The sequence below is a fragment of the Salvelinus fontinalis genome, chromosome 10, assembly GCF_029448725.1.
Source record: "Salvelinus fontinalis isolate EN_2023a chromosome 10, ASM2944872v1, whole genome shotgun sequence".
Classification (NCBI taxonomy): domain Eukaryota; kingdom Metazoa; phylum Chordata; class Actinopteri; order Salmoniformes; family Salmonidae; genus Salvelinus; species Salvelinus fontinalis.
In genome coordinates this window covers 18,025,203-18,047,218 of record NC_074674.1, presented here as the reverse complement: position 1 = coordinate 18,047,218, position 22,016 = coordinate 18,025,203, and the positions used below count along the sequence as shown (strand labels likewise).

Sequence of the window (22,016 nt, the reverse complement as noted above, 5' to 3'; positions counted from 1 at the left end):
CTCTGCTTCTAAGCAGAGCACTGGGTCCATATTTCCCCTTCCCTTCCTGAACCCACCCTGATGTGGCCATACTAGCCCCCTGCTCTCCAGGAAGTAAGTTAGCCTCTCCATAATCATACATTCCATAGTGCTACATACATGTGATGTTAAAGCTATTGGTCAATAGCTTGTTGGCCTCGTTGGGTCTTTCCCTGGCTTCCGGATTGGTACCACTACTTCCAGTTGCCTTGTAGTTTCCCCTCCTCCCACACTGTGTTGTACAACACAAAAACCTTATCCAGTGCCTCATCACTAAGATTGGCCAACATAACATAGCATACCTCATCTTGCCCAGGTGAAGTTAACTTAGCCTTACCTATTGCCCTTTTTACCTCTGCCATAGTAAATGGTGCATTCAACACATTATTCACATCCTCCCTCCTATCGAGCACTCCAAGACGCTCTTCTCTCGTTCTCTCTCCCTCTCTGCCCCTCCTCTGACACATTTGCAGAGCTATGCCTTGGACAAACGCTTTGTTTGTCCAAGGCTATGCCTTCTCCTCATCTGTCACTGCCACATCCTTCCCACTCGTCAACACATGCTAATCCCACTCCCTTCTAATGCCACTCATCCTCTTAATCATCCCCCACACTTCTCCCACAGGTGTCGCCCTTCCAATGGTGTCACAGAACCGATGCCAACATGACCTCTTTGCCTGACAGATAGTTCTCCTCACCAGGGCCTGCTTACACTGAACCAGATGTTGAAAGTCATGCATCTTTTTCAGTACTCTAAATGCCCTGTTCCTACTTCTCACCATTGCCCCACACTCCTCTGTACCAGCATGGGACTGCTTTCCTCCTTGTCATTAGCATAATGTTTTTTTTATACGACTAAATTACAAGGTAGCATACTCTGCTGACACACAGATCAATAAAACGACTTTTGTGTTGTGTGATCCATATAGTAATGCAACTATGGCCCAAATCCCCTCAACCTGCCTCTCTGAACAGATAACTTCTGATCCCCAGCAATAACCACGATAACCGCTGCCAATAGGCGATTGCGTAGAAAGGTTTTTCACAGAAATACTTTAACACCAGAGAGCAGTGTTGTCTTAATGATTAATCACATTCGTCCTGTTTCAGAACAATACACTCGATTCACACTTCAACATACAAGACATGTAGGTCTACATTTGAAGTATTCTTTATGCATCATAACCTTTATAACTTCGATAATGGCCATGATATTATATGGCCCATTAATAATATGATGATTTGTTATTAGCGTTACTCCATATGAGTATCATGGTTAATTCATTCAAAACACGGACGGTTCAGGAGCAAATCGGTGGCAGTCACCGCAGTGTAAAATACATATCACAATGTGATTACCAATTGTCACACGAAACAACCATCTGTGGCTCCAACGTCACCCCCCACTACGTAAACTCTCGTGCGTTTTCAGAGTGCACGCGCCTCCGCCGCTGTCACTGCGGTGCCCGCCCTCAGCACGGAACAGCAGCACCACATACTCCGTTTGAAGATTATGCTGCGGCTTCTGGCCATTTTGTAGAAGACAGAATGAGGAGGTGAAAAAAAGAAAAACGCACCAGGAGGGAAGGACAAATTTGGAGGGCGCTCACGAAGAGACAGTCAGTCTGAAAGGAAGATTTTTAAAAAAAATACCCGCCTCAGTGGTTTACCATCGATACACCCCGTCGAATCGTGGATTATTACGAGGAAATCGCATTGGAACCATGAGCTGGGGGTCAGAGCTATGGGTAAGTACCAGCGCTTTATTTATTAGCCCAGATAACGGTCTATCAGTGGCTATCAATAGTTGGAAATATCCCGAAGACTCAACAGCTTGCAAACCAAGCCTGAATGTTTATTAGCTACATTGCAATAACTGCTATAAAAGCCATAACATCTTTCCCAGTAGTCAATCAGTTCATTCCAACGAAGGCGAATTCAAATTGATCATGTTCCCTGCCTTGACTGACATGTAGCCTAGGCTATTGTATTGATGTGGTCAATATGTCCAGTTCTAACTGGGCAGTTCGGGTTTCCAGACCGCTGTGCATGTGGCTGTTGTAGATTGTACATCACAATGATGATATTCACTGAGCTATTTTACAATGCATTCAATACAATTCAACGTAACACTAACATGCGTATCTGAAACACACCCCTTTCTTCGGGTTTCGAGGCAGTGCTTGTGCTTCAGCTATTTCACTACTATTCCAACCCTGACCATATGAATTGGTCTCCCTTGTTATGAGAAAGCTGAACACATTGTAATAGCCTACACATTGACACTGACTACACATTATTTTATATTAACTATATTATTAAATTAACGCTTGGTGGTAGTGTGGTACCTGTAAACTCTGAAAATACCTAATATACTCAAATGCCTACATTGTATGAATATTTAACAAAAAAGAGCAGCAGGTATATGATGGATTCTTATCAGTGCGTATGGGTTTTGTTTTAGATTTAAGCGGCCTACACATTTCCTGTAGATGGTTTGTCTTGGCAACAGAGGAGAGTGTGAGTTGACAGTTGGAAGTTGAACAGGATATACCAGGGCTGCGGTTTCTCAGAACCCACTCTGACACAACTCACTCACTGTGCTGTATGACAGTCACTTCTCCTCCCATGTCTCACACATACTCGCACATAGAACCAACAATCAAGCGAGCACCATAATCAAAACTGGTTGTGCAATGCTGGATCGTCAAAACTCACTTGATTTAGCGGAAACCAAGCCGTGTGATGGCTGTCCGTCCAATTTTATATTAAATAAAGTGGAGGAGGAAGAGCGTTGAGGAAGTAAAATAGAAGTAGGGGAAGAGCTGAATACCACTGCAAATTCAACCGCTATGATGCCACATTTCATCCACCCACTCATGTGCCCTGATACCAAAATGTGAAGAATAACGTAAACTAGTTAGTTGACCTACAACAGACACCGATCCCTGCACAATAGCCTCAATTAAAGGCTCTCACTTATTTTCAGCTCGTCTGCTTTTGGTGCCCAAAAGCAAGCAACTTCATTTTATATCCGAAGAGGGGCTTCAGATGTGATGGATTCCAAGATACAGGCCTACAACAGACCACACACACAAACCCCAAATCCCACGTAACGTGTCATAAACTCCGGCATGGGAATAAAGAAGATTACAGGACTGCCACAGCTATTTTTACGGAGCCCTAATAAGCAGCCTGTGGAATTCCTCTTGTTTGCCTTTTGTTTCAGAAGATGTTGTTGTGCTGTAAAATGAGCCACTGGTTCCAAATGTACCGGGGAAGTTACAGTGTGGGATGCCATTAGAACCTGCTTGATTGCCTGTTGCGTACTTCACACCGGAAACAGGCTTCAATCTCAGTGCTAGGCACACGGAAGTGGGACATCTTGTGGGTGTGCTTGTGCTAAATTCCCTGCCTCCTACAGATGAAGTCAGTTTTTAGCAGATGGAGAAACAGCGGGGTCTGGAGATGGTTAAACCTGGTACGTGTTTCTCCTCATGAGAGAGATGGAGGTAGAGAGAGAGAGGTGGGGAGAAGAAGAGGGCAACAAAGGGGTCATTTCTCCTGAATTCTTCTCCACTCATATCCCTGGTCCAAATTTAGCTTCTGAGGCCTCGTACTTGTGCCATGACATCAGCCCTATTTTTCTTACTACAGTTTAGTCATTTAGCGGACAGACACTCTTATCCAGAGCAACTTACAGGAGAAATTTGCGTTAAGTAACTTGCTCAAGGGCACATCAACAGATTTCTCACCTAGTCGGCCCGGGGATTCGAACCAGCGACCTTCCGTTACAGGCCCAACGCTCTTAACCGCTAGCTTATTGCCTAACCAAGATGCAGTGCTCTGCTGGCCAGATAATGGTGATAGAGCATTGCCCCAGGGTGTTCCAGAACGCTTTCCTGTCTGCTTTCTTTCAGAAAAGCATTCAGTGCTAGTGTTCACAGCGGAGACGGAGCGTTTGCAAATAATGTATTGCAACTAGATGCTCAGTGCTTTAATAGGGGCTGAAGAAGAACCAGACACTCTTTGTTTTCTTTTTACAACCAAACAGACCTCTACAGGTGTGAACTGGGGATGTACTGTAGCCTAGTAGTTGTAAAGCTGCTAGTGTGTTCGGTGTCCCTTGCTGTCATGCAAAACCCAATTTAAGATTGGGGCAGGCACTGTCTTCGCCCTTTGTCCTGTGGTGACATCTATGTGCTGTCATTTGTAGAACAAGTGACGAGTTTTCAAAACGCTATATCCACCCATTTTTCACCGTTTTTTTTCTTCTGAAATGATTGCTTTCTTCTGAAATGATTACTTATGGGTACCCTCATGTGTGTTTAAAATATTAGTGTTCTATGAATTTTCATTCATAGATTTTAGATACAAAATTGTCAATTGTTTAGCTGGAATGGAATGTTCATATCCTGTATATTTGATTGTGATATGTGGTTGTCTCACCTAGCTAGTTTAAGATGAATGCACATACTGTAAGTCGTTCTGGATAAGAGCGTCTGCTAAATGACTCAAATGTAAAATGTAAATAAATGTTTTACGTACATATCTCATTACTGTAGTGAATAAAAACACATATTTCTAAATATTGATGTCACAAATGTATTATTTGTACATTTCCTTATAAAATGTTTTGTCATTTGTTACATTTGATTGTATAAAACCTAGCAGTACTACTTATATCTCTGAGAGTGAGGCGGATATATAGCATTTAGCAAAAAAAACGGTATTATTTGTCTCTCTGAAATTAAACCATCAAGTGATAGATTTTAAACGTTGAACAACCCCTTGCCATGATTAGATAGTGGGAAAAATACACCAATCTCTTTCATCATTTCTTTAAAACAATAAAAGCTAATTCACCAACATTTCTGAAAATGATTATATAGCGTTTTGGAATGAAACTCTTCAAGTGCATCTTAACTTACTTTTGTAGGCCTATGTGTAGAACCAAGATGACACGAGCGGACTACCTTGAGTGGCAGATAAATGTTTCCAGTGTTACGTTATTTATTCCAATGTTATTACACTGATTGCTTTTTTCAAGGCCAGTTTTATAATTTTAAATTATATGTGACAGAAAGGGAAGGAGTGGTGTATTGCCACATGGGTCTTATCAAGCTCAGCTCATGTTGTTTTCGGCCTGAGCACACACCGAGTGAGGAAGTTATATTTCAGGAAGTGAAGTCAGTGTCACTGTTAAGCTGTGTTTCTCAACCACTCGAGAAGAACATCGCTGGAGAGAGTTATAGACCTATTGGACAGACTTCTTGTGATGTGACGCTCTCAGATCTTTCTGCTGGTCTTGAAAAGAAAAGGCGGCGAAAGACCAGAATAAGCCTCTTTGCAGGCTAAATAATGTGGTTAGGTTACCCATCATTTGAGAGAGAATGTTCCATTTAGGTAGTAATGGTACAGCGCTGTTTTGGTTAGTTGCTCTTTTCTGTTTCATTTGAAATCGTTCTGAGTTACTATCTGTTTCCAACTCTGGCTTCATTGTAACAAAGCAGCAGGTCCCCAATGCTTTTTGGAGTCGTCGTGAGAGTGAATTTGACACACAACTGTGGTCAACAAGAGTTGCTGTAGGCCTATGTGGTCATTCAACTTATTTATGTTTCTCATTAAACAGATACCTTTGGTGAGGTACTAGTGTGTGTGTGTGTGTGTGTGTGTGGTGTGTCTGTTGGTCTGCGTGTGCGAGTCATTACGAGTGAATAATACCAGTAATAGGCTACCGATGGGCTGACATAACAGGTTTAGAGTTATTGCATTCCATATGACTAGAATCACAGTGGTAGATTATAGCCTTCCTCCACGTAATGATACTGGGGATGAATCTTGTCATGTCTTAATGAAAAGGAATAGATCCATGGCTAGTATGGCTCGGTCCATCGCCTCATTCCTTCAGCTAGTAGTGATGTCGTCCATAGGCTACTCCTACACTGCACACAGCCTGCCACTGAGGTAAAGGGAGTCTCAGTTAGACAGTTTATTGGAAAATCCATCCAGGTTCTCTCTCTCCTCTTGTATGAGGTTGACTTCAGAAATAATCTGATTTCTATTGACCTGCAAAACGGCATTTTCCACTTGACACAGAGAGCCGAAAGATTTGAACAGTGTAGACCGAACTCAGAAGTGACCCGGTAAATCTGACTCACATTCTATTGGTTCTTAGTTCTTTTGGACAAATCCTTTCTCTTGGCCTTGCAGCTCCGAATTCAGCGTTCTTATATAGTAGGCCGAGCTGTTGTTCCTCATTGTTATACTTGATGATGCAAAATGACATTCAAATAAATAGGCAGATTACTCCTACCTGTTCACTAGGTTTGTTTTGTTTTGAATACCTTTTCTCGGAGCTAGTACTGAATATAGGCCCACTGGTGCCATATTTAAAATGTCATGTGTAGGCCTAATCTCTGTGGATCATTCTCTGGTCCAGAGGGCATGTAGTCTCTCCTGAGGTGGCTGTGTCCCTCTTGTACCAGCAGGAGGTATGAACACTGGATCTTTCTCTGTCTTTCTGTCTCTCTGTCTCTCTCTCTCTCTCTGTCTCTCTCTCTCTGTGTGTGTGCTGCCACAGATCTCTGAGACTACTCTGGGACACCCCGGTGGTGTAGGCAAAATTTTCCCTGGCTTAATTTCATCAGCCTCAGATAGGCCAATTGTTCTTCTTTTTCTGCGTAAGTAAAGGGTTGAGTAAGGAGACCAGTATCTTGTGTATGCACAGCTTTAGTCTCAGCCAGCACCCCCTCTCTCTTCCTTCTCTGAAGCTCTGCTGCGCACAAACGCTGCTATTGAAGGAGAAAGTCAAGGGTGGTGAACCGTGATTGGTTCGCAGTGGTACCGGGCCAGGAAAACATTTTGTAACTACAGAAGCACTGAACTCTACACTGTAACACATTGCTGTAAAGTTACAGCAAATCTGTCACAGTTAGTGACTGTAATTCTATATTACAGTACAGTACTGTAAAAAGCAATGCATTATGGGGGCTCATTGGCGTTCAGTTACACTGCTGTAGAATTACAATGAAACCTTGATAGAGGCTATATTTGTTCCACCCTTACAGTACCATACTGTTTTTAAATTGTATTTTAGGAATCTATAATCCTTTTCCTGTAAATCTACAGTATTTTACTGGCTATTGTGCTGCCAGTAATTTACTGTAATTCAGTACCACCCCCACAGAATACAGTACCATACTGTAATTTTGGAGAACTTGGTAATGTTGTGGCTCATCAACACATTTTGAGGCGTGCCTTATAAGAGGCTATACTTGTTGCACCCGTTAGTGAGAGTGCTGTACCAATTTAACTGAAATGTGGTAGTAGTTCTACCTCATTAATATTAGGACCCAAACAACATCTCATGACCATCTCTCCACATTTCTAAATGTAGGTGTGTAAGATCTTCACCGAACTAATTCTGCTTCGGCTTTGGGAGTGCTTCCTTTGTTTAGACTATATGTAATTATGTGTTACAGCATACCAGTTAATAGTTGGTGTTTCATATCACTTGCACTTGTAGAGGCCTTAACAAAGGCTTCTAAATTGGCAGTGAGTGCAGGGCAAAACAGATCAAAAGGACATGGCTAAACACTCAACCATTAAAGGTTTGATACTTGCTGCCACTCTGATCTATTCACTATATGCATTTCTTTATTTTTACTATTTTCTACATTGTAGAATAACAGCTTCATGAGGTAGTCACCTGGAATGCATTTAAATTAACAGGTGTGCCTTGTTAAAAGTTAATTTGTGGAATTTCTTTCCTTCTTAATGCGTTCGAGCCAATCAGTTGTGTTGTGATTACTTACAATTTGTAAGTCGCTCTGGATAAGAGCGTCTGCTAAATGACTTAAATGTAATGTAAATGTTGTGACAATGTAGGGGTGGTATACAGAAGATAGCCCTATTTGGTAAAAGACCAAGTCCATATTATGTCAAGAACAGGTCAAATAAGCAAAGAGAAACGACAGTCCATCAATACTTTAAGACATAAAGGTCAGTCAATCTGGAAAATTTCAATAACTTCAAGTGCAGTCGTAAAAACCATCAATCGCTATGATGAAACTAGCCATAACATTTATCTAAAACAGGCTACAGACTACATGTGCACCACCAAGTCAGAACAGTAGGCTAAGTTATGAGGGGGAAAGGGACTAAATTATTAGGGTGAGACACATGGGCTACTAACAGCTTACTACACAACATACACTTAGTATTACTTTCTTAGCTACAGTGTACATATCTCCCTGGCATGTTACATCATTTATACAGCGGCATACAACACATTTTTGGACTCATCGTTATGCTGTGCTCACTTGAATAGGAAGGCGGCGCGGCGGTCCTTCTTGTGGGCAAATTTTGTCATAAAACGTTGTCATCAAAGTCTGGCATTCTCTGGATTTATGGTGCTTTCAAGACAACTGGGAACAAGGTCGAATCATAACGGCAGTGATCTTCAGGGTGGAGCTCTGCCCCATTTGCCCTGAGCGACTGGTCGCCACTCAGCATGGCAACATTCCATGACAGAGGAAAGCCTAATCATTTACGTTCCTATAATCCTAATAAGCTCTTAATTCAGTTACGCTAGAGGGATCATAGCAAGTAGACCATACACATACTACATAGTACACTGCTCAAATCCCGGCTCTGAAAGGGGAGAATGGTTTCGTGGTTATTACTTTAACAAGTTCAACACTCCTTTTAGTTTTTCACTTCTCATAGGAGTTTGGCCAGGGTTAGCATGAGGAGACAGACAAACACACACACAGACATACAGTACCAGTCACAAGTTTTGACACACTTACTCATTCCAGGGTTTGCTTTGTTTTAACTATTTTCTACATTGTCGAATGACAGTGAACGACATCAAAACGACGAAATAACACATGGAATCACGTAGTAACCAGAAAAAGTGTTGAAAAACTCAAAATATATTTGAGATTTGAGATTCTTCAAAGTAGCCACCCTTTGCCTTGGTGACAGCTTTGAGTAGGTGTGTCCAAACGTTTGACTGACACTGTAGGTACTCTCACTTATACTCACACATTCCCATACACACATTGAGGCAGCTCTCACTCTCTCATTGACCGGCCGATGGAATCAGGGAGGGCGACACTGCTCAAAGAGCAGCAACTGAAAGTGAGTTTTTTTTGGCTGAACCACAACTCCACAACAAGAAATTGAACACATTTCTGTGCCAGTCTTGGCCCTTAATAGCGGCATGTTTAGCTGACAGGTTCGATGGGGACTGCAGCAGCGGGGGGAGCAGAGGGAGGAATGTTAGCCTGGGTCTAGTGGTTTAATTGTAGCCACATGCCTGTCTGTTGGCCTGACACCCGTTCGTTTAATAGAGAAGGGGAAAGTGGTTTGTCGGGGGACTTCGAGGAGGCCCTTTGAAAGTTCCTCAAGTTGCTTTTCTCTCACACTGTTTTAGTGGAGTGTAGTGGAGGGTTCCAGACTGCAGCCACAGGGCAAGGCTGGAGTCCCGGACTCACTGAGATGAATCTAACCCTCACGGGCTTTGTTTGTTTGACTGGCGCTCATGCGTCGATAGTTGTAATAGATACAGACAATGCCCGAGCTCTTGTCGGGTAAGTACTGAGTACAGTACTGAGCTGTGAATGGCCCAGGGTTTTAACGTTTGAGATGGGGCTTTCCTCTCTAGTTTCCTGAGTTCCTTCTCCTGCGCTGTTCCGACCCACACCGCTGGTCTGGCCCTGGATTCCCGCAGGGTCCCCGTCCCTTGCCATGTACCCCATGCTTTTGACTGGACATTCAGGGCACTGCCAGGGCTGAAACCCAAGCCTGCTTGTTTCCTCTCAGTGAGAGAGTCTTCATGGAAAAATCCACCCCCTTTCCTTTAATTTACAGTGTTGAATAACACCAATATTTGAGCAAAATATTTTTGGGTGAACAAATGTTTAATTTTGGCATTATAATAATGTTGGTAGCAACATGTAAACTCATTGTGGCTCAACTTCACTACAAAATCCACAATGCAATGCTCTCTCTGTGGGCTGGATAGCTATCTAGCTAGCAAACGTAGCTACACTACATGACCAAAAGTATGTGCTCGTCGAAAATCTCATTCCAAAATATTGGCCATTAATATGGACTTGGTCCCGCCTTTGCTGCTATAACAGCCTCCACTCTTCTGGGAAGGATTTCCACTAGATGTTGGAACATTGCTGCGGGGACTTCCTTCTATTCAGCCACAAGAGCATTAGTGAGGCCAGTCAAGTTCTTCCACAGTTACAGTTGACCGGGGCAGCTCTAGCAGGGCAGAAATTTGCCGAACTGACTTGTTGGAAAGGTTGCATCCTATGACGGTGCCACATTGAAAGTCACTGAGTTCTTCAGTAAGGCCATTCTACTGCTGATGTTTCTATGGAGATTGCATGGCTGTGTGCACGCGATTGATCGACAGTCTGCTGGGGGGAGGTGGGGTGTGATACGTTCCTTCATTCATTGGATTCCTATCTCCTTTCTATAATATCTCTGGCAACTGCACCATGATATACACCCTGGGCTAAAGAGGCAGACAAATAGGAGAAATGTGCTAGAGCATCCGTTAAATGAAACATTTCTCGAGGTAGGAATTTCGCAAAAACATGATCAATGGCTCATTCGAGAGCAATATTAACATTCATAATGGGTGAACCTTTAATGAAGTGGGAGGTCAGGGGACTGGTACCCTAGTGGGGGAGATAGGCCCAACGTCCCCTTTCCCTGTTGGGACAGAGGGGGTTCCATACTCCCTCCTCCTCCTCTTCCTCATCCTCCCTCTTTTCACAACTCCTTCACCCACCTGCCGAGTGGCAGTGTTATTAATGTCTCCCCCTCCCCCTCCTCCCTAACTCCTTCTCTGACCCTCAAGGAGGCCTGAATAGGTTCACCGCCTGAATAGGTTCACCTCTAATTCTTCCACATGACTCCAAGGATGGAAGGAGGGACAAAGGAGAAAGAGCTCAGGAGCATTGAAAGAGATAAGGATAACCAATTTTCTCCACAGGGGAGGAGGAGAGAAGGAGAAGAGTGAAGGGTTAAGGGGAGAAGGAAAGAGCGAAGGCATTAAAGGGAGTGCCGTGTTTTAGGGAAATAAGGAACAGCGTGAGAAAGACAGGGAGAGAATGTGAGAGAGATGTAGGGATATGCAGATTTTTCCCAGGCATGATAGCAGTAGCCTAATGATTTGCATGATATTATGTGTTGCTTTTCATATTACTTCTGCCTTTCTGTCATTGTGTGGTTTCACGGGAAATGTCCACCTCAGTTTCTCAGTCTCTTTCCCTAAAGGGAACTGCTCTCCTGAAACCGGTAGCCAACTCAACGACAGGCTACACTAAAAGTAAACTTTTATTTAACTAGGCAAGTCAGTTAAGAACAAATTGTTATTTACCAGCCAAACCCGGAGGACGCTGGGCCAAATGTGCGCTGCCCTATTTGGACTCCCAATCACGGCCGGTTGTGATACAGCCTGGATTCGAACCATAGTGTCTGTAGTGATGCTTCTAGCACTGAGATGCAGTGCCTGAGACCGCTGCGCCACTCGGGAGCTCCACAGGGGGGGGGGGCTAGGAGGAGGAGGAGGAGGAGAGTGAAGCGTTAAGGGGGAGAAGGAAACTTCTCAACCACATTTTCAATGACAAATAGGTTCTGTTTAATCTGGTTTAGTCTACCACACACACTGAGCTTGTTAAGGACAGGTGTCGGAGTGTCTGGTCTCCCCCCACTCTCCCCTACTACTGTTGGGGACATGTTTTTGTGTGGCCCCATCCCTGTGTTCCTATGTGAAGGACTCAGGTCTTCCTTCTCACTGTCCTGTAGGACCTGTAATCGGCAGGAGACGTCTCTGTCTTTGTAACCCTCTCATCAACACCGTGAGAGAACACGAGTGCAGCCTAATCACAGTAGCCCTGGCCACCTGTGTGAATCACCTGTGTGAATCAGTGTGTCACCTGAACCTGGTCTCCCCCCCCACCCCTAATGCTGTCTGCTTATTTGTTTCCCAGTAAACAATAATGGGGAACAAATGACTGTCATTTGTCATGTCCTGTGTCGGCTCCCTGCATTCCTTGCTGTGACAGCAAAGACAAAACGCAATCATCTCTCTCTTCCTTAACTTGTCACACACATCTCAAGGCTCATGAGACAACAACTCAATGATACTGCTCTACAAGGAATCACCAGATTGTAAATGAGCTACTGTAAGTAGCCCAATCAAAACCTTAGATCCAGTCCAGTTAAGTTTTTGGCGAATGGTCTCCTTTAAATGCTTATCTTACGGTACTTTCAGTTGGGGATGAAAAGGAAACACGTCTTGGTTAATGCATTAGATCTTGATATTTTCACTCGCAATTCATAGTTGGGGTGAGTTGAAGATATGTGTAGGCCGGACTACTTGCTTATTAATAGCTTGCACATCTCTCGAGTCAAGTGGGTGTGTTCTACAGTCAGTGTTTTGTCTGTGACTGTTTGAAGCTACAGGCTCGTGTTGGAGGAAATAACCGATAGTTAAAATTGACTTGAAACATTCACCACAGGTTTCAACAGTATTAAATCGGCGATGTAGGCCTACACACGATGAGCCTGGATCACAAGCGCAGAGAGAGAAGTCAGAACAAGTGAGTGCCTCCAGTGTTTCTCTGAAGCAGAAGTTGACCCTGGGCCCCCCTCATGCAGATTATTGGCTCTTGCACCACGCGTGTTGCTTAGCAACCTAAAACATGAACTGAATAAATATTTATCTGGTTTGAGATTGACTCTTGAGATGCAGGCAAGAAGAAAACACAAACAAACCACGATGTTGTTGACTTCACCGTTGATAGAAAGTTGAGACGAGCAGATGTTTGGGAACAATATAAAATATAAATCTAGTCATTTCTTCTTGCAAACTGTGTATGTTTGCTTGTCATATGAGAACAGGATTTCCTCCAATGTTCCAACTCATCTCTGCGTTAGACCACAGAATGTCCTCTCTCTCTCTCTCTCTCGCTCTCTCTCTCTCTCGGGTGGGGAGATGTGGAGGAACTAGCCCCAGCCCTATCCCCATGGGTAACGGTTTGTGACACGTGCCAGACGGGTTCTCTCTGTCCCCTGTCTGACAATGATGATGTCACAGTGTGTGCCCCACTTGCCAGCTCCCGGGTTAAGCTCATCCATTTAGTGATGATGACCCAGGATATCTATGTTTCCCCCAGGCCTAATGTGTGGTCTGTGGTGGAGTCTATCTGCTGCTCTGGTTTAAGATATCTGACATGATAGATCTATGCTCATGTTGGAAACATTCGATTGCTCTTGCCTTGAGTGATGAGGCAAAACAGGCCTTGACTTTTCACTCGAGATCTCATATCCAAAATGAACTTAACCTACACTGTATCTAGGCTATAATGATGCGTGGTTGTTTATAAAGAGCATGGGTTGCCAGGATTAATCTGTATCGAGTGCAGCCGTCATGGTTGATCACTCCCGGCTCGTCATTGATTCGGCTCTCTCTCAGGGCAAAGGCAAATGACTGGCTGATGATTGCGTCAGTCCGTTCTAGTGTGTCAGTGCATCCAACAAGGTCGACCTATTCTTTCTCGTGCTGTCAGCTGTCGTGATGGAGGACTTCTTCTTTGGACGACAGAGAGACCGCATCACTGTCCTCTCGCTAATGTAGTCAAATGGTCATGTCAGTACCATCCGTTTCAGTAATGTTTGCTTTTCGCCTGTCCAAATACTGAAAGGATGACGTGCCACTTCCATTTTTCGCTTCGCCTGGCTAACATGAAGAAGAAGAAGACCGCCTCCCAGGTCCAGTAGGCCTAGTTCCATGTTTCGTCCTCGTAAAACTTTGCATTATTTCCTCTTTACTCTTAAACTCAGGTTTCACTACTGTTCTCCCTGTGACCTCAACGAGAGCCCCCAGTAGGGAGCTTTGGAATGTACTGACCGGCCAATGTCAACATTACGTCTGGTGAATTTAACATCTTTTCCTCCGTAAATTGAAACGAGGGTGGTATAGAAGAAAGTGGTGGCTGTTGTAGCTCTGCTAATATAAACAGACTGCCAGTGCTGATCACAATCTTCTCATTAGAAACCCCTTTTTGAGAGAAATCTCGGAAGAGGACTTACGAACGAGCTCATTCTAGTGTAACACATATGACATGAACAGTGTGCCTCTCGGCCTGTCTGTGTTCTTATATCTCCGCCATCAGGTATTTAAATCCATCCTGGTTTTTCAATCACCGTGGGACAGCAGTTCATTATGCCAGGTGTTGTGTGCATTTGTTTTCTTTTCAAAGGGAACAGGTCCATTGATTGGTCCCCTGGGTAGAAGTAACTGTTGTTCCTTTGGAGAGGAAACAGACCTTTGAAACAGGAAGTTGTTGCGATGCCCTGATAGTTCTCCCATCGTTTTGCACAGAGTTCTGCATTGAGTCCTACCTTGCAGTGTAGACTATGTGTCTATGAATGTATTGTGAAGGATGTTAGGAAAATGACAGAGAGAGAGAATCAAACTGGCCACAGTATGATATGACAAATCAGTCCACCACGTTGTCCTCCCTATCCAGTGATAAAGAATGCAGGGAAGGGCCTCCCGGGTGGCGCAGTGGTCTAGAGCACTGCATCGCAGTGCTAACTGCGCCACCAGAGTCTCTGGGTTCGCCCCCAGGCTCTGTCGCAGCCGGCCGCGACCGGGAGGTCCGTGGGGCGACGCACAATTGGGCTAGCGTCGTCCGGGTAAGGGAGGGTTTGGCCGGTAGGGATTTCCTTGTCTCATCGCGCTCCAGCGACTCCTGTGGCGGGCTGGGCGCAGTGCGTGCTAACCAAGGGGGCCAGGTGCACGGTGTTTCCTCCGACACATTGGTGCGGCTGGCTTCCGGGTTGGAGGCGCGCTGTGTTAAAGAAGCAGTGCGGCTTGGTTGGGTTGTGCTTCGGAGGACGCATGACTTTCGACCTTCGTCTCTCCCGAGCCCGTACGGGAGTTGTAGCGATGAGACAAGATAGTAATTACTAGCGATTGGATACCACGAAAATTGGGGAGAAAAGGGGATAAAATTTATATTAAAAAAAAAAAAAAAAAAAAGAATGCAGGGAAATGGTCCGAAAGCTATTGACACACCTCCAGAAACAAATTAGTCTCGGGGACCAGATAGAGAGGCTATGCTACAAGTCACTCTCAATAGATGTCCTTGTAAAGGGCTCTACGGCTGGCAAGCATGTCCAGTGTTCCACTGATTTCACAGTAGAGATTTATTTCCCCCTTTATTTTTTGTCCTTTCAGTTCCAACATACGGTTAGTTACTGCACTGATTGTTGTTGAAAATATGACCCGTAACTAAAGCAGCAAATACATACAAGAAAGTTTAAATAGAAAAATAAAATTCAAAACAGCAAAAACAATAAAACGTACGTTTCTTTTGAGATAATATGCAGACCAGATGTGCTTACAGTATATGAAAGAGCGAGGGCTCTGTGCTTTGGAAGGCAGGTGCATTTAATGGCCGTTTGATGTCAAGTGATTCCGAGATTCAAGTGATTGGCCCAGGCCTATCTCTTGTCAGTTAAATGAATATGTATCTCACTGGCTGCCTAAGTAGCTGAGTAAGAATGAACTATAGCCTACATTGCTTCCCCCTCTGTAAGGGCTGTCGTTCTCCTCTTCCTCGGACGAGGAGAGGAGAGAAGGATCATCAGACCAAAATGCAGCAGTAGGGAAATAGGCCATCTCTTTATTTACAACGACGATGGCAACACGAAAAAACAAAACACTTTCAAAAATACAAAACAAGAAAACGACGTTGACGAAACCTGAACATAAACTTACATAACTAAACGTAAACTCACGGACAGGAAACAGACGACATCAAAATAAACGAACAGCCAAACAGTCCCGTATGGTACATACATACGACGACACAGGAGACAATCACCCACAAACAAACAGTGAGAACACCCTACCTAAATATGACTCTTAATTAGAGGAGAACGCAAAACACCTGCCTCTAATTAAGAGCCATACCAGGCAACCAAAACCAACATAGAAACAGATAACATAGACTGCCCACCCAAAACACATGCCCTGACCTAAACACATACAAAAAACAACATAAAACAGGTCAGGACCGTTACACCCACACACACACTCTCTCTGTGTGTGTGGCTCAGGGGGTTCACTAACAGCTATTCAGGGATTATTTTTTGTGAGGTGAGTCTGAATGTTAATGAGGACATTCTAAAGCTTGTCTCCTCAAATCCGTAAATCCATCACATGAACTTTCAATTGTTGAATCGAAACGAATAGCCAGATGTCTGTCCATGTTAGATTGTACAGCAGTGTAGAACCCACCCCATCGCCCCAAAGTGCAGTCTCTGTAACCCTATGTGGCCCGACGCGTTCATGTCTCATGTTCTCACCACTGCAGAAGATCTTTGCTCCTCCGTCCATAGCAGACTAATTAACCAATATGTCCCTGACAACATCCATTCCCCCAGAAGGACCATCTACAAGGACATGCCATTTCATCCCCATCCACAGGCACATTCTCAGTCTGGGTGATAGATCTGTGAAGTGTCATACCTTCTATTTTCGGTTTGAAATGAAAGGAAGGTGCATAAGTAGTCTGACGTGTCTCTCTCTCTTACGTAAGACCTGGTTCTCATTTCCACAATGGCCTACTTTGATACATACTCATGCATGCAGCTGGTCTCCAACGAGCCCCAAGGAGGTACAGTAAAGTTTGACCACACAAACATATTGCAATCTTATCCCTCACTCCACATACCTACCATGTCTCAAACCATATATGGATAGACACGGTGTACTGCCAGATCATCCAAAGGAACTTGCCAGAGTGACAGCCAGGAGCCAGAGCAGTAGACGCAACCAAAACAGCATTCCTTTATTTGGTGGTTTAGGAAACATCTCTAATCACAACTGACCAAATGACTAATAAACAGAAATGTCTCCAGCCCAGACTGCATGAAACCCTCTCTGATGGTTGGAGAGTGAGAAAGGGTCAGTTCACAAAAGGCTTGAGGGTTGTTTCCTACTTCACATGGTTGTCCTGGTCTAAATCCGATGACAGGCCTATTTCCTGCAAGCAGAAAGAACGCAGCTGTGGAAGTATCTGAGCATTAAGATGTGTCCTAGGAACATTAGAAACGCAGCGATGTGGAGAAGCCTAATTCACGTTGTCGCGGTCACTGCACAGAGCAGGTCTACGCTGCCCCATCTCGACACTTTCACCTTTACGGCCACATGTTTGCCCGTGCCATTTCAGTCTGTGTTTAGGTCTGGACAGACCATGAGGTCACGGCCTTTCCCGGGCCTCTACGTGATGTAGAGCGAGGTACTATGTCATTAGTCAAAGATGTATGTACGGTGTTGGAGTGTTGACTAAAGGAAACCACGGGAACAGACACCGTACACTGTCGTGTTTACCTGGAGAGTGCGTGCCTGCTTAAAAGACATGCGGTCCAGGCTATCTGAGCCCCCCAAAATAGAGCGTTGGGTGTATAGTGGCTGGCAGGAGGTTGTGTTGAGGTGGATTCCTACTAGGGGGTGATTTGATCCTCCCCCTTGTGGTGTGAAATGACCCTGGTGGTCTTCCTGGACTGTGATATGAAGCAGTGGTAACTAAGATTGGGAGGGCCATGGTAAGACGAGAAGCCCTTCGACTAGAGTTACTCCACCCTCCTTCCTTTAGCCTTCAATGAAAGGCTATGGGCTATTTATGAACAGGGGTCTTTGGTGAGTCGTTCCGTGTCATTTCAGCAAGCCATGACACCCACCATCTCAGATTGTTCTGAAATTGTTTCTGTAGTTAGAAACAGGTACGATTGGCATTCCTGAACAATTGTTTTGTTTCAAATGTAATTGTATCTCAGATAAATGAATTGATTGCAGACAAATTGGTCATTTTAATTTGTAGAATTCAGATCAAATTCAATTAATATGGACCAAACGTCTTCCTACCAATGAGAAAGACATGAGGAGTCTTTCTTTTTTAAGCCACCCACGGAACCCACACCCATGCCAATCCCACCCGAACAACCAGTACACAGTATCATCAGTTCTCTATGTTTGACAAGAAGTAGGAAACTGCAGCCTGAAGTATTGCTTACACAGCCCATACTATGTAATGTATTCCCTGTGAATCTAGTGATGTTTTTTCTCCCTGTTCAGAGCAATTAGTTATTAAAGCTGGTTGCATTATTTACCGTAAAGTAGTGTGAAAGTAACAGGTGTTGACCAATAGATACCAACACACTCGTTAATTCATTTTGCTGGTCTCTTGTGTTTGTTAAAAAGATCACAACATTTCCTTTGCCACTTTGGGTAGAAACCAATAGATTTGGCTCATGATGACAATAAATTGTGTGGTCATGCTCACAATTCTAGTCAGTCCTCCTTGAAAGCAAATGTTTTGTTTCATGTTTTTCTGTGATACTAATATTTGGAAAAAGTCACAGGATGGTTTTTCAATACCGTATAAACACATTTTTTAAATTTTCTTTCTACATTTGAATATTTGTAGCTACTTTTTAAGTAAATACCTGCAGTCACCTTGTGCAGTACGTTAGGAGGTGAAGAACATTGCCTTCTTCATTTCACCTGTCACGTTATTATGTAGCTTATGGTAGTCCCCAGTCACGTGGCATTTGTTTACACGCACACAATGAAAAGAGACCAACGAAAAGAGACCGGAGCCTTTTGAGTCACTCACTGTCGTGCAGAGTGTGCCAGGTGATCTAATCACACTATGGAATGCCAAAATAAATGTTTGCCAGCTAGATAACTTATAACTATTAAGTTAACTGTCTGAAATGTGCTAGATGCTCTGCAATTGTGCATTTGGTTTTCTAATTTAGTAGCTAGTTAGCTATCTAGCTAAGTGGTGAGCATCTTCAAAATGTTCGCAATACACTCGTTAGCATTTAGGTAGCATTCTCTATGAGGATTCCTTAGTACACTATATATACACACGAGTATGTGGACACCCCTTCAAATGAGTGGATTTGGTTATTTCAGGTGTATGAAATCGAGCACACAGCCATGCAATATCCATAGCAAAAACATTGGCAGTTGAATGGCTTTACTCAAGAGCTCAAGTGACTTTCAATGTAGCACCCTCAGGATGCCACCTTTCCAACAGGTCAGTTCGTCAAATTTCTGCCCTGCTAGAACTGCTCCGGTAGAGCTGCTCCGGTCAACTGTAAGTCGTGTTAATGTGAAGTGGAAACGTCCAGGAGCAACAACAGCTCAGCCGCGCAGTGGTCGGCCACACAAGCTCACAGAATGGGATCGCCAAGTGTTGAAGCGCGTAGCGCCCACTACCGAGTTCCAAACTGCCTCTGGAGGCAACGTCCGCACAAGAACTGTTTTCGTCGGGAGCTTCATGAAATGGGTTTCCCTGGCCGAGCAGCCACACACAAGCCTAAGTGCAATGCCAAGCGTCAGCTGGAGTGGTGTAAAGCTCGCTGCCATTGAACTCTGGAGCAGTGGAAATGCGTTCTCTGGCGTGATGAATCACGCTTCAACATCTAGCAGTCCGACGGACGAATCTGGGATTGGCGGATGCCAGGAGAATGTTACCTTCTTGAATGCATAGTGCCAACTGTAAAAGTTAGTTGTAGGAGGAATAATGGTCAGGGTCTGTTTTTCATTGTTCGGGCTAGGCCCCTTAGTTCCAGTGAAGGGAAATATTAACGCTACAGCATTCAATGACATTCTAGAAGATTCTGTGCTTCCAACTTTGTGGCGACAGTTTGGGGAAGGCCCTGTCCTGTTTCAGCATGACAATGTCCCCGTGCACAAAGCGAGGTCCATACAGAAATGGTTTGTCGAGATCGGTGTGGAAGAACTTGACAGGCCTGCGCAGAGCCCTGACCTCAACCAAATCGAACACCTTTGGTATGAATTGGAACTACTAGCCAGGCCTAATCGACTACTAGCCAGGCCTAATTGCCCAACATCAGTGCCCAACCTCATTAATGTTCTTTTGGCTGCAAGTCCTCACAGCAATGTTACAAAATCTAAAGCCTTCCCAGAAGAGTGGAGGCTGTTATAGCAGCAAAGGGGGGACCAACTCCATATTAATGTCCATGATTTTGGAATGAGATGTTCGACAAGCAGTTGTCCACATACTTTTGGTCATGTAGTGTACTTGTTAGCATTTTGTTAGCATTCTGGTAAGTAACTTTTTGGGGGCTTTGAATATTAGTTTATTGTAAAATAAATACCTGCAGTCAACTTGTGCACTAGGTAATAGATAAAACAGATCGCATTCATAATTTCGCCCCTTAGATAATTTTTCATTACGAAGCTTTTTCATTATGAAGCTTTTCCGGTACTACTTTCCCAAAACAGAGGTTTGAGCCAGTCACTTGTGTTTGTTTACAAAGAAGCACAACAGGCAAAAATGGGAGCTTCGTGAGGTGAGTCACTCCTGCAGCTCAATTTAAGTGAGGTGATCAAGTTACACTTGTATGAAGTTCACTACTGTTTGCCAGCTATATATCTTAGAACTATTAAATTATAACTATACATTCTCTCCAGCTTGGTTTTGCAAACTAAGTGACTAACAAGAGCTTGCAAGATCAAGCTTCTTGGTAACAGCAGCAGAGACACTACCCCCTTGGACTAAATGATTGTTAATCTAACTGCAGTGTCCAATTTACAGTAGCTATTACAGTGAAAAAATACCATGCTATTGTTTGAGAAGAGTGCACAACAACAAAACACTTTTATCACGGCAACTGGTTTGATACCTTCACCTCTGAAGGTATATAATGTATTTACATTCAGTAATCTTGCTCTGATTTGTCATCCTGAGGGTCCCAGATGTAGCATAGTTTTGTTTGATAAAATCATTTTTTTTAATATTCAAATGTAGAAACTGGGTTCTACAGTTTGAACCCCTGCTGTCTCCGGCCATCTAGATGTGTGAAGATTAGTGTCTTTTCTGTAGGGAAGCTAATTATCCATCATGTATGACATTCCTGGGTTGTGTAAAATTTTATATTTTTTATTACCATAGCAATTTTGTATGTTCTCTATAGTTATGTACTTGAAATTTTTGTTTGTATTATTTTTTACCAGATCTAATGTGTTATATTCTCCTACATTGATTTCACATTAACACAAACTTCAAAGTGTTTCCTTTCAAATGGTATCAAGAATATGCATATCATTGCTTCAGGTCCTGAGCTACAGGCAGTTAGATTTGGGTATGTCATTTTAGGCGGAAATTGAAAAAAGGGGTCCGATCCTTTTGAACAGAATAACCACCAGTCAGGAGGATACAGACAGATCAAGGTGCTATCTTGAACCTAAAAGGGTTCTTCAGCTGTCCCCATAGGAGAACTCGTTGAACAACCCTTTTTAGTTCCAGATAGAGGGTTCTACATGTAACCCAAAAGGGTTCTACCTGAAGCCAAAAAGGGTTCTCTTATGGGAACAGCTGAATGACCCTTTAGGAACCCTTTTTTCTAAGAGTGTATGCTTAGATATGCAGAAAAATAAACATATTTTTGACATAGAACTAAGCATAATGATTATGGCTCTAGATTGCAGGAAATAGCCATCCTCACAACCTTTATGCACCCTCAGATTTTGGGGGTGCATGACACCCCTGCACGTTACGATAGCTTATAACTGAAATGCTCTGAAGAGTTTCCCTTGCTGACTGTGGTCTGGGTCTGCATGAGCCTAGTGTTGGTGGCCTTGGAGAGGGATTGAGTCTTGCGTCTGAAATCCGTGGGGCGACGCACAATTGGCATAGCGTCGTCCGGGTTAGGGAGGGTTTGGCCGGTAGGGATATCCTTGTCTCAGTATGTAAAATGTAATAAAATGTATGCACTCTACTGTAAGTCGCTCTGGATAAGAGCGTCTGCTAAATGACTAAAATGTAAAAATGTAAATGTAAATGGCAGCCTATTACCTACTGTATTAGTGCACTACTTTTGACCATTACTATGGTCCGAAGTAGTGCACTACATAG

General features: G+C 43.7%; 1 protein-coding gene across 1 annotated transcript in view; it reads left to right on the top strand.

Annotated features, from left to right (window-relative positions):
* The first annotated feature begins 1,411 nt into the window (after positions 1-1,411).
* Positions 1,412-22,016, top strand: part of LOC129863727 (formin-binding protein 1-like) — a 100,947-nt gene continuing 80,342 nt past the window's right edge. The window contains exon 1 of the mRNA XM_055935927.1: positions 1,412-1,766. Within this exon, the coding sequence (XP_055791902.1) occupies positions 1,743-1,766 (24 nt within the window). The 5' untranslated portion in view covers positions 1,412-1,742. The remainder of the gene's footprint in view (positions 1,767-22,016) is intronic.